At 47.7% G+C, this 12,565-nt stretch overlaps 1 protein-coding gene across 1 annotated transcript in view; it reads left to right on the top strand.

Annotated features, from left to right (window-relative positions):
- Window positions 1–12,565, top strand: part of LOC126457175 (protein split ends) — a 370,024-nt gene that overhangs the window by 250,012 nt on the left and 107,447 nt on the right. Inside the window, exon 3 of the mRNA XM_050093261.1 lies at window positions 2,945–2,954. Within this exon, the coding sequence (XP_049949218.1) occupies window positions 2,945–2,954 (10 nt within the window). The remainder of the gene's footprint in view (window positions 1–2,944; window positions 2,955–12,565) is intronic.

Raw genomic sequence — 12,565 nt, forward strand, 5'->3', positions numbered from 1 at the left:
AGGAAATATGTTATGTGGACATGTGTCCGGAAACGCTTCCTTTCCATGTTAGAGCTCATTTTATTACTTCCTTCACATTAATCATGGAATGGAAACACACAGCAACAGAACGTACCAGCGTGACTTCACTTTGTTACAGGAAATGTTCAAAATGTCCTCCGTTAGCGAGGGTACATGCATCCACCCTCCGTCGCATGGAATCCCTGATGGGCTGATACAGCCCTGGAGAATGGCGTATTGTAGTATCACAGCCGTCCACAATACGAGCACGAAGATTCTCTACATTTGGTACCGGGGTTGCGTAGGTAAAGGGAGAGGTCAGAGGCATTATTCGCTTCTAGATTTTACGACCACAGAAGACTTGAAACATGGATTTGATGTTTGTCAAAAGCACATTGGATAGAGAACGGAGTAATTTATTCCAGAAGGGCAGGCCGCACAGATCAGCGACTGAGCCCCGGAAGTTTTGGGTGGATGTACTCCTATCAGTGCATTTACCATACACAGGATTCCAGAAAAGTTATCCTATATGGGCGCATTTTTTCTTCTTCATATTAATTTTAAATACACATAATGAATCTCATTGGCCTAAGCACGCGTAACGTATTCTCAAAGTGTGATCTGGCAACTGCAAACTTTAATCATCCCGGGTGTGCATCAGTTTTTCTTCCAAAGAAACTCCCCAACCTTTCACACGGGTCCAAGCGTGGAAATGAGACAAAGTGACGTAGGGGAAAGTAGTATTCTAGATAGATTGTTCAGGAAATTTTGCGTAGTAGGAAGTTTCATAATATTGACTGATTTGCTTGTACACAGCTGGAGTGTAAGCCACAACAGCCTAGTGTCCATCTTGGATGAGTAGCGCCTCTACAGTCATCATTCCGACCCTCTACTTTGTAGCGATTCTTGCGGGTGGATATCTGCACGTTTTAACACTTCTCTCTTAAGTGTAGAGAAGAGCCATAATCCTCTCCTTGGCAAACAGAACTTTAAACATCCAGTTATTGGGTGGCTACTTGTTCCTGCCATTTTAATACTGAAACAAGTTACTCCCGTTACGAGGTATGCCAGCATCTGTTTTTTACCTTCCCTTTGTACCAAGAGAAATGCTAAGTAGCGTGTTATTCTGTCAAGAAGTGTGAATTACAGGTGTAGATAGGCCCGAAGAGTCTTCGGGTGGCACGTTCCAGACCGGTTTTCGTCCTGAGCGTTTCCGTTTTTATGACAACATTATTTTCATTGACCCATTGAGGATGTCGCCATTCCCAGTTTTGACGTAACATCTGATTTGTGTGGTTCCCTTTGCGCTGTTAGTGTCTCACTGTGCCTCAGAGCCACACGGTAGCAATCAGCAAGAACGCTTTCGTCGACAGCAGCAGAGGGTAAAAAGCCACAACGGACAGACTCGTCATGGAGGGCACCAAGGAACTGCAAGTTTCATACACCACTCCTTCACTATGAAATAAAGCACTACGACCACACCTTCCTATTAATATAGTTATGATAGAAGAGAGAGAGAGAGAGAGAGAGAGAGGAGGAGGGGACTCGTCATACCGACTATTACTTGCTTCTGTGCTGTGTGAATTTGCTGTGCAAAATTTTCGTGTTTTTCAAATGGAATGATAGCAAAGCAAATACGAAACATAACCTTCGTGTGGTTAGAGTGATTAACTGGAGAACATTCCATTGACAGAGTGCCAAATACTGTGTTCCATGTATCGGCTGTTGCGATAGAAAGTATGTATTCCATTTAATCCCTGCCACTTTTCGGACGAGACTCCACCTAACGTTAAGAACGATGCAAAAATTAGTAATGAGCTTCAGGGTGGCATAAGATGTGAATTGGTACTTGCTTTTGTCATATGAGATACGGAAATCTAAGTACATTCACCTCTAGATGAAACTTGTTAGAATAAGCATTCGCACTTCGTCCCCCTTGCAGCTGTGTGGCTGGACACACAATGCAAATCAACGTAGTCGGCTGGGCCGGTTAACAGCTACGCGCCGCGCGGGATTAGCCGAGCGGTCTTAGGCGCTGCAGTCGTGGACTGTGCGGATGGTCCCGGCGAAGGTTCGAGTACTCCCTCGGGCATGGGTGTGTGTGTTTGTCCTTACGATAATTTAGGTTAAGTAGTGTGTAAGCTTAGGGACTGATGACCTTAGTAGTTAAGTCCCATAAGATTTCACACACATTTTTTTGAACAACTACGTAATAGCGTTATGTCCTCAGAACAGTCACTGAATTTCGTTAGTGTGTTTAGGAGTATCTCTGTATGGTGCATCTGAGCACTGTATTGAGACAGAGTTTATTTGAACATGTTTCATGTGCACTTTTGATGATCCAGACAATTATTATCATTTATAATTATCGTTGTAGACCGTAGAATGCATTCAGCTAACTAAAACATGACCTGTGCTCTGGGAGAAGTTTTCGTACTTGGCACTGACTGTAAATGAGCCAGAAAGCGTGCCAGGATATTATCGAACTAGACAGCGAAAGGCATCGTAGCAGCTGTTGTGAGTGGCACTGCGTGCTTCCGGCAGACGTGCACAACGTTATTGGTTAGGTGATATTTGCCGAGTTGCACAGCATTTCGTTTCACAGCCTGAACGTGTAGAGATAAAAAGCAAGCCATCAGCTTTGAAGCAGCGTACTATCAACGAGACGCAATAATGCAGTAACTCCTTGGAAAGTATTGTTTCTTATATTACCTAATGGCACTGTACCATTGTAACCTTCTCAGTTCGCATTCTGACTTCCTCAGGCACACCATTCAATGAAGTCAAAAACCTACCATATACACAAATCAAAAAAAGTTTTGCATCGCCTGTGTTCCGGAACCTGTACAGAAAATTGGAATAAGAGATCAACATAATCATCATTTCCGCCCTTTCTACTGCTCATGAAAACCACACGTTGCATGTTGTACCACCCTACAGCGAGACCTTCAGACGTGGTGGTCCAGATTGCTGTACACACCGGTACCTCTAATACCCAATAGCACGTCCTCTTGCGTTGATGAATGTCTGTATTCGTCGTGGCATACCATCCACATGTTCATCAAGGCACTGTTGGTCCCGATTGTCCCACTCCTCAACGGCGATTCGGCGTAGATCCCTCATAGTGGTTGATGGCTCACGTCGTCCATAAACAGCCCTTTTCCATCTATCCCAGACATGTTCGATAGTGTTCATGTCTGGAGAACATGCTGGCTACTCTATTCTAGCGATGTCGTTATCCTGAAGGAAGTCATTCACAAGATGTGCACGATGGGGGTGCGAATTGTCGTCCATCAAGACGAATGCCTCGCCAATATGGTTGCACTAACGGTCAGAGGATGGCAGTCACGTATCGTACAGCCGTTACGTCGCTTACCATGACCACCAGCAGCGTACGTTGGCTCCACATACTGCCACCCCAAAACATCAGGAAACCTTCACCTTGCTGCACTCGCTGGACAGAGTGTCTAAGGCGTCCAGGTTGACAGGGTTGCCTCCAAACGCGTCTCCGATGATTGTCTGGTTGAAGGCATATGCGACACTCATCGGTGAAGAGAACGTGATGCCAATCCTGAGCGGTTCATTCGGCATGTTGTTGGGCCCATCTGTATTGTGCTGCATGGTGTCGTGGTTGCAAAGATGGACGTCAGGAGTGAAGTTGCGCATCATGCAGCCTACTACGCACAGTTTGAGTCGTAACACGACGTCCTGTGGCTGCACGAAAAGCATTATTCGCCATGGTGGCGTTGCTGACAGGGTTCCTCCGAGCCATAAGCCGTAAGTAGCGGTCATCCACTGCAGTAGTAACTCTTGGGCGGCCTGAGCGAAGCATGTCATCGACAGTTCCTGTCTCTCTGTATCTCCTTCATGTCCGAACAATATCGCTTTGGTTCACTCCGAGACACCTGGACACTTCCCTTGTTGAGAGCCCTTCCTGGGACAAAGTAACAATGCAGACGCGATCGAACCGCGGTATTGACCGTGTAGGCATGGTTGAACTACAGACAACACGACCCGTGTACTACCTCTTTCCTGGTCCCCTCAGGGGCTCAGCATGCGTTTGCTGAGTATGAGCTTGGCGACCGCAGGGTTCCTGAGCTGGGCCTGGTAAGTGCCACCAGTCCTCTGTCACCGCAAGCTTTAGTCATACTTCAGCGACCACCGTGCGGCGCAGCGGTGGAATGTTGTGTGTTTCGGAGAACGGGGATCTTGGCTTCACCGCCTGGACCGCGAGGAAGGTACACACCTCGGAAAAAAAAAACCTCAACCTCAAGGTGTGCTACGTGCTGAGGGGATGAATGGCTATTGAGGTGAAACAGTCTTTAGCGGGCAACCTCTGGGGCACCTGCTGCCCCCCCCCCTCCCCCCCCCCCCCCCAGTTGTATCAGGCTTGTTCAGGCATGTGGGGCTCTGTCTGGGTCAACAGTTGTTTCCCTAGCGTCTCGTGGGATCCCTATGGACCTGTCTCATGAAACTACTACTACTGACGGGATGGATGTACTGTCAGGCAGCACCCACACCCATTCCACAAAGAGAACTGGGTTGGTCAATCCTCCCGAAAAGAAGCCCCAGAGTGATAACAACAGGGCATTAGTGTGGCATAATACTTTCATTGTAGCCAAGCGAAACGGGGGAAGCTTTGAGAAGATATCCCCTTTTTACACTCATGCTCATAAATTAAGGATAATGCTGATACATGGTGAAACAACGCTCTGGTGGGCGGTTTGCGGGTTTAAATCACCTCGGGGGATGACAGTGCGGTGCATTTGACCTGCGGTCGTCGCACGGTGGCGCTGGCAGCAGTCTACATGCGCAGAGGTGTGTTGCGGTATTTCAGAGTACGGTACAGCGAGTAAGTGTGCAGACGTTTTCAGATGTCCTAATGGTGACTGTGTGTTGAAAACGGCCCTAAAGAACACATATTGATGACGTTATGCGGGGTAGAATACTAGGGCTACTGGAGGCTGGTCAAACTCAGCAGGTCGTAGCACGGGCCCTCCGTGTGACACAAAGCGTGATCTCACGATTATGGCAACGATCCAAGAGACAGGAAACGTGTGCAGGCGCTACAGTACGGGACGTCCACAGTGTACAACACCACAAGAAGACCGATATCGCACCATCAGTGCCCGCAAGCGGCCACGGAGTGCTGCAGGTAGCCTTGCTCGGGACCTTACCGCAGCCACTGGAACAGTTGTCTCCAAACACACAGTCTACAGACGACTGAACAGACATGGTTTATTCGCCCGGAGACCTGCAAGGTGCATTCCACTAACCCCTGCTCACGGGAGAGCCCCTGTAAAGCCTGGTGTTAAGAACACAGTCCATGGTCTTTGGAACAGTGGTCCCAGGTTATGTTCACGGACGAGTCCAGGTATAGTCTGAACAGTGATTCTCGCCGGGTTTTCATGTGGCGTGAACCAGGAACCAGATACCAACCCCTTAATGTCCTTGAAAGGGAACTGTATGGAGGTCGTGGTTTGATGGTGTGAGGTGGTATTGGATTAGTATGATTGGTGCACGTACACCACTGCATGTCTTTGACAGAGGAACTGCAAGAGGTCAGGTGTATCGTGATGTCATTTTGTACCAGAATGTCCGCCTTTTCAGAGGTGCAATGGGTCCCACCTTCCTCCCGGTGGATGATAGCGCGCGGCCCCTCCGAGCTGCTATCGTGGAGGAGTGCCTTGAAACAAAAGATATCAGGCGAATGGAGTGGCCTGCCTGTTCTCCAGATCTAAACCCCATCGAGCACGTCTGAGATGCTCTCGGTCGACGTATCACTGCATGTCTTCAAACCCCTAGGACGCTTCAGGAGCTCTGACAGGCACTGGTGCAAGAATGGGATGCTAGACCCCAGCTGCTCGACCGCCTGATCCAGAGTATGCCAACCCGTTGTGCGGCCTGTGTACATGTGCATGGTGACCGTATCCCATATTGATGTCGGGGTACATGCGCAGCGCAGGAAACAGTGGCGTTTTGTAGCACATGTGTTTCTGGACGGTTTTCTCAACTTATCACCAATACCATGGACTTACAGATCTGTGTCGTGTGTGTTCCCTATGTTCCTATGCTATTAGCGCCAGTTTTTTGTAGTGCCACGTTGTGTGGCACCACATTCTGCAATTATCCTTAATTTATGATCATGAGTGTATATTCCCAAGGCATTGGAAGGTATTGCTGGGTCTCTGGAAAGTATCAAACGACTTCGTAATGGAACGCTTTTAGTTGAAACTGCTAATTCCAACCAAATATCTAAGCTTCTGGGATGTAAAGCCTTAGGTGACTACCCAGTCGAGGCTGAATTGCATAACACACTTAACTTAACACGAGCGTGGTTATCTGCTCCAACATAATGGAGATTGACCCCGCGGAGTTACGTGAAGAGTGGAAGAATGTGGGCGTTACGGAGGTGCAGAATTATATGAGGAGAGTCAATAGCAAATTGGAAAAATCGGCAACGTTTATTACTGGAACATGTCATTGCAGGCTGTATCCTCCTTAAGGTTTGCCCGTTTGTTCCTAACCCCATGCGTTGATATAAATGTCAAAGATTTGGCCATACCACTATGGGATGTAACGGGAAGACTACCTGTGGCAACTGTGGAGGCTCCGCTCACGAGTCAGGGACTTCTTGTACAATTCCTCCGAAATGTGTAAACTGCTCTGGGGATCACCCAGTGTGGAGCAGAAAGTGTGGGGTTTACAACGAGGAAAAGAAAATTCAAGAGTTGAAAGTAAAGAGACACCTACCCTATGGTGAAGCTAAAAAAGCTTACAAAGCCAAGCAACTGCTTCTTTTGCATCAGCCCTTAAGACAACAATCGTTAAGTGTGATGCCTCCACACAAACAGACCACAGATTTCAGTACGATCACATGCACTTGTCGATATACCTATGGGGAAACGCTCCACTTGCTACTGATGTCGTTCGGAAGTCGTCAGAAGTAAGCTTACCAACTAAGCCACATACCACTCCCCAACATCTGAAGCCAACTAAGCCATCCCCGCAACCCAGGCAGCCGCCTCCTCCTGTCAGTAAAGAAAAACGTCCTTCGAAAAGTAGTTCTAAGTCCAAGAAAACGGTAGGTAAACCTTCGGATCGACGAGCTCTCTCACTTTCTGATGGCGACTATGCTCTTGTGGATATGGACTTCCAATCGGAGGAACCAGAGAGCACAGAACCAGCTAACGCACTCCCTGACCTCTCTGGTAAATCACCGCCTCCGTGGGAGAAAGAAAAGAATCACCATCGCTAAGCAATGGCTTCCATAGGGACTTCTGTGTTGCAGTGGAATTTGAATAGATATCGCTCACATTTGGAAGAATTGCAGCTGCTGGTCCAGGATAAACCTTTCTGCATCTGCTTGTCTTAAAGTCACAGACACACCTGCATTACAGGGCTACCACATATACAGGAAGGACGATGCTACTGGAGACAGGGCTAAAGTGGAGCGGCTATTTACTTTGATGACAGATGCCACTCCTCTCCTTTTCCTCTTACCACGATCATGCAAGAAATTGCTGTGATAGTTCTCGCACCCTTTACTATCACAGTGTGTTCTCTGTACCTGCCGCCCCCCCCCCCCCCAATTGGCGCTTTGGATGCGGACGCACTGGTAGACCTCTTTCAGGCACTCCCACTCCCATTCCTCTTTGTGGGGGACTTCAGTGCCCACAATGTGCTGTGGGCTCGGCTACTTTTGAACGAAAGGATTGTGCACAGGAAGCAGTGGCCCATATCACTCATGAGATCCAAAGGGCTGCCACAGAGTCCATCCCCAGGTCAAGTAACCACCTCAGACGACGGCCTGTACCTTGGTGGAATGACGACTGTCGATTGGCAATCGGGGCCAGGCGGACAGCTCTGCGGAATTTTAAACAGTGTCCAACTAAAGACACTCTTCATGCCTTCAGGTCTGCGAGAGCACATGCAAAGAGCGGAAGAGGGCTTCCTGGAGGTAATTCACGACTTCCATTAATCGGTCCACTTCCGCTGTGCACGTTTGGGAATCAGTAAGACAGATTTCAGGCAAGGGTAGTCTACAACCTTCCATTCTCCATGTGGGAACTGGAATCAGCTTTATCTGCAGCCAGAGACACTGCTCCAGGACCTGATGACATCCATTATATCATGCCTCGTCATCTGTGCCCTGAAGCGAAAGGTCAGCTCCTCTCTTGTTTCAATCAGATCTGGTTTAATGGACAGTACACCACGACTTGGAAGGAGGCAATATTAATTCCATTCTGGAAACCAGGCTAGGACCGTAGCGCCCCTAACAGTTATCGGAGTGTCACCCTTTCCAGTTGTACAGGTAGGACTCTTGAAAGCATGGTCAGCTGCCTCCTTGTCTGGCTGCTCGAGTCCCGAGGTCACCTGTGCCGCTCCCAGTGCGGTTTCAGGCGCTACTGTTCCACTCTTGACAACTTAATTCTACTGGAAACGGCGATACAGGAGTCCTTCTTACGCCGAAACCATTTAGTTTCTGTGTTTTTTGACCTCGAAAAGCCATACTTGGAGGTACAACATCCTTCGCCAGCTTCGTGAATGGGAACTACATTTTGAAATGCCTTGGCGGAAAAACATGGGGAGCTGACAGGTCCCAACTCCTGCAGTTTTATAGGGCATTTGTTTGATCACGCTTAACTATGGCAGCGTGGTCTACGGATTGGTCCGTCCTTCCTACCTCCGAATGTTAGATGCTGTCCACCATGAGGGCTTTCGGATATCGACTGGAGCCTTTCGGATCAGCCCCATTCAGAGTCTGTGTGCAGAGGCTGGTGAGCCACCACTCCGGATTCGGCGACGTATCCTTTTGGCTCGACAGGCGCCGAAAATCGCAGTGTCACCTTAGTCTTTGGCATTTAGTTCAGTGATCCAACTCACCTTCGAATGACTGTTCAGGAATCGGCCCCATGCGACCCAGCCATTTAGTATAAGTCTCAAGAATCTGGATCTCTCTGGCATGAAAATACACACCCAGGGATGGAACGCACTGCCGCCTTGGTGTCTTCGGAGGCCCAAAGTGATTTTAAGCTTGACACAGTACACGAAAAGTTGTAATCCAGATCTGGTTTTTACAGTTTGGTTTTCATCTATTTTAAGTATGTAGCATAGTTTTACCGTTATTTATACAGGCGGATCCCAGCAGGAGAATGTTCTCGGTTGTTCTGTGGTTTTCCCTGATAGGGTTTTTAAAGTGCGTCTTCCAGAATAATTTACAAATTATGATGCGGAGTTATATGGCATTCTGATGGCACTGGAGAGGGTTCACAGACATCACCGTACGAGTTTTCTTGTCTGTTCAGACTCTCTTTGTGCACTGCAAGCACTTCATCAAATGTATCCGGTAGAGCCGCTGATTCAGCTCATCCATGACTCCTTACAGCGGTTCCAACGCCGTGGCAAGTGATCTTTTGCTGCGTACCTGGCCACGTTGGGATACAGGGGAACGACATGGCTGACAAAGCTGCCAAGGAAACATATTGGGATGGTGCTGTCCATCCATGTCCCATCGAGTTGCACGCCATTATCTCATTTTATGACAGATACATCATGCGTCAGTGGGAGACTGAATGGTTACAGGTGTCAGACAACAAACTGCAGTCGCTCAAATCGACCACAAAGGCTAGGCGGATTTCGTGTCAGCCTCGCCGCTGGAAGAAGGTTTTGCTTACCAGACTTCGCATCTTTCATAGCCCTTTCACACGTGGCTTCCTCCTCCGGGGGGAGGATCCACCTTTCTGTGATGTTTGTGGCGTGCTGCTTTCAGTTCAGCATATTTGGCTACGTGTGGCCTGTATACTGATATTAGGGCAGCCCTTGGTCTCGCTGGAGATCTAACCCCCATCCTCGCAGATACCGATACCAGTGTTAACGGAGTGGTGAAATTTTGTGAACTGTCAGGCCTCATCCCTAAAGTGGTGGGGGAGGGCGGCAGACTTTTGTAAATTATAAACTGCTCGCACGTGGGGATAGCCTTCGTCCCCACCCATGAGATTTCATGTTGACTTTTCGTTATGGCGCTGATGACCATGATGTCGAGGGCCCCCCTCAACCCAAAGCATCATCATCCGCCTTCCTGGTGGAATGACTGGAACTGATCGGCTGTCGGACAGCCCCCCTCCCCCCCCCCCCTTCACCGTCTAATAGGTGCTCATGCATGGTTGTTTGCACTTTTGGTGGGTTTAGTGACATCTCTGAACAGTCAGAGGGACTGTGCCTGTGATACAATATCCACAGTCAACATCTATCTGCAGAAGTTCAGGGAACCGGGGTGATGCAAAACTTCTTTTGATGTGTGTACGTTATATTCAACGTATTCGAAGGACGGACACAAAACTAAAACATCTGCACACATGTGTATTTCAAGCAACCGGTTTGGAAATTGAATGGGGTTCACAACAATTATCTGTTGGAAAACAATGCTTCTATTGCTTCATTACCCCAGCAGCAAGTGCCATACTCAGATAAGACAAGTTCCACGATAATAGTTATCTTTTCGTCATGCTAGTCTTACATAATTTTTCCTGTTAGCTGGTATGAAGCGTTTGAGTACACCTACCCACTGTCGTTAAAAAGCTCACCAGCATAATCATTATAACATGATGATGATGATGATCAGCAGCAGCATAACCATGTTTGTGAACTCACTAATAGATATGAATGTAACGTCGCATTGCTTTCGTAATCTGCGTCGAATTATCTGATCGCCTAGTTTTTAACTTAAAGTTACTCATTCCATTTACTTCTCATACCTATAATTTTGTCTTTTACTGTGTAGATTGTATGGATTTATAGATGAGTTCATAGATGTTGGACTAATTACCATCTTGATCCTACAATGAGGTGACGAAAGTCATGGAATAGCGTTATGCAAATAAACAGATGGCGATAGTATAGTGTACACAAGGCATGAAAGGGCAGTGCATGGGCGGAACTGTCATTTCTACTCAGGTGATTCATGTGAAAAGGTTTCCGACATGATTATGGCCGCATGACTGGAATTAACAGACTTTGAACGCGGAAAGGTAGGTGGAGCTAGACGCATTGGACATTCCATTTCGGAAATCATTAGGGAATTCAATATTTCGAGATCTACAGTGTCAAGAGTGTCCCGAGAATACCAAATTTCAGGGATTACCTCTCACCACGGACAACGCAGTGGCCGATCGGATTCTCTCAACGACGGAGAGCAGCGCATTTGCTTAAGAGTCGTCAGTGGTAACAGACAAGCAACACAGCGTGACATAACCACGGAAGTGAATGTGGGACGTACGGCGAACGTATTCGTTAGGACAGTGCAGCCAAATTTGGCATTAAGGCTGTGGCAGCAGACGACCGATGCGACTGCCTTTTCTAACAGCACGACATCGCCTGCAGCACCTCTCCTGGGCTCGTGGCTATATCGGCTGGACCCTCGGCGGCTGGAAACCAGTGACGTGGTCGGATGAGTCCCGATTTCTGTTGGTAATAGCTGATGGTAGGAATAGTGTGTGGCACAGGCTCCACGAAGCCATGAACCAAAGTTCAACAAGGCACTACGCAAGTCAGTAGTGGCCCCATAATGGTGTGGGCTGTGTTTACATGGAATAGACTGGCTCCTGTGGTCCAACTGAACCTATCATTGACTGGAAATGGTTGAATTCGCCTACTTCGAAACCGTTTGCAACCATTCTTGCACTTCATGTTCCCATACAACGATGGAATTTTTATGGATGGATGACAATGGACCATGTCACCGAGCCACAATTGTTTGGGGTTGGTTTGAAGAATGTTCTTGACAGTTCGAGCGAATGATTTGGCAACCCATCGAACTTTTATGGGACATAATCGAGAGGTCAGTTCGTGCACAAAATCCTGCACTGGTAACACTTTCGCAATTATATTTGTCACCTCTCTCTCTCGCTCTTCCCCCCTCTCTCTCCCTCCCCCCTCTCTCCTCTCCATCCCCCCTCTCTCTCTCTCTCTCTCTCTCTCTCTCTCTCTCTCTGTGTGTGTGTGTGTGTGTGTGTGTGTGTGTGTGTGTGTGTGTGTGTTTACTGGATGCTTTCACCGATCTAAGAAATGCAATTTCTGATATTAATGTGACACTTCTATCATTCCTATATTTAACGCACTGTCATATAATTTTTTTGGACCAAATATTATTTTATGAACAGTCATACGCGGAAAATTAATGGCACTTCTGTTGCTGTTTTGTCTTGCCCTTAGACCCAACAGAATGGGACTTACACGCAGTAAGTGTTCAGTTTTACTGGAACAGACTAATTTCGGAGCCGTATTGTTTCTTGGCGACGGTAAGTAAGTATGTCTTACTCGGTTATGGTCCATTTGCTGTGTTGGGTTCCACACGACTATTTTGCCGACGCTGGTGCTCTGAATAGCAGTACGGAGGTGGCGCACTCATATTAGTGCTTGGGAGCATGGCGGTTCAAATTCCTGTCCCACAATCCAGATATAGGTCTTCTGTGATTTCCTAAATCGCTAAAAGCTTTATAAAGCTTCATTTAATGAATACCAACTCGTGAGTTACAGCGAGAGGACGTTGCAAAATGGCTTTGTG

The sequence above is a fragment of the Schistocerca serialis genome, chromosome 2, assembly GCF_023864345.2.
Source record: "Schistocerca serialis cubense isolate TAMUIC-IGC-003099 chromosome 2, iqSchSeri2.2, whole genome shotgun sequence".
Classification (NCBI taxonomy): Eukaryota; Metazoa; Arthropoda; class Insecta; order Orthoptera; family Acrididae; genus Schistocerca; species Schistocerca serialis.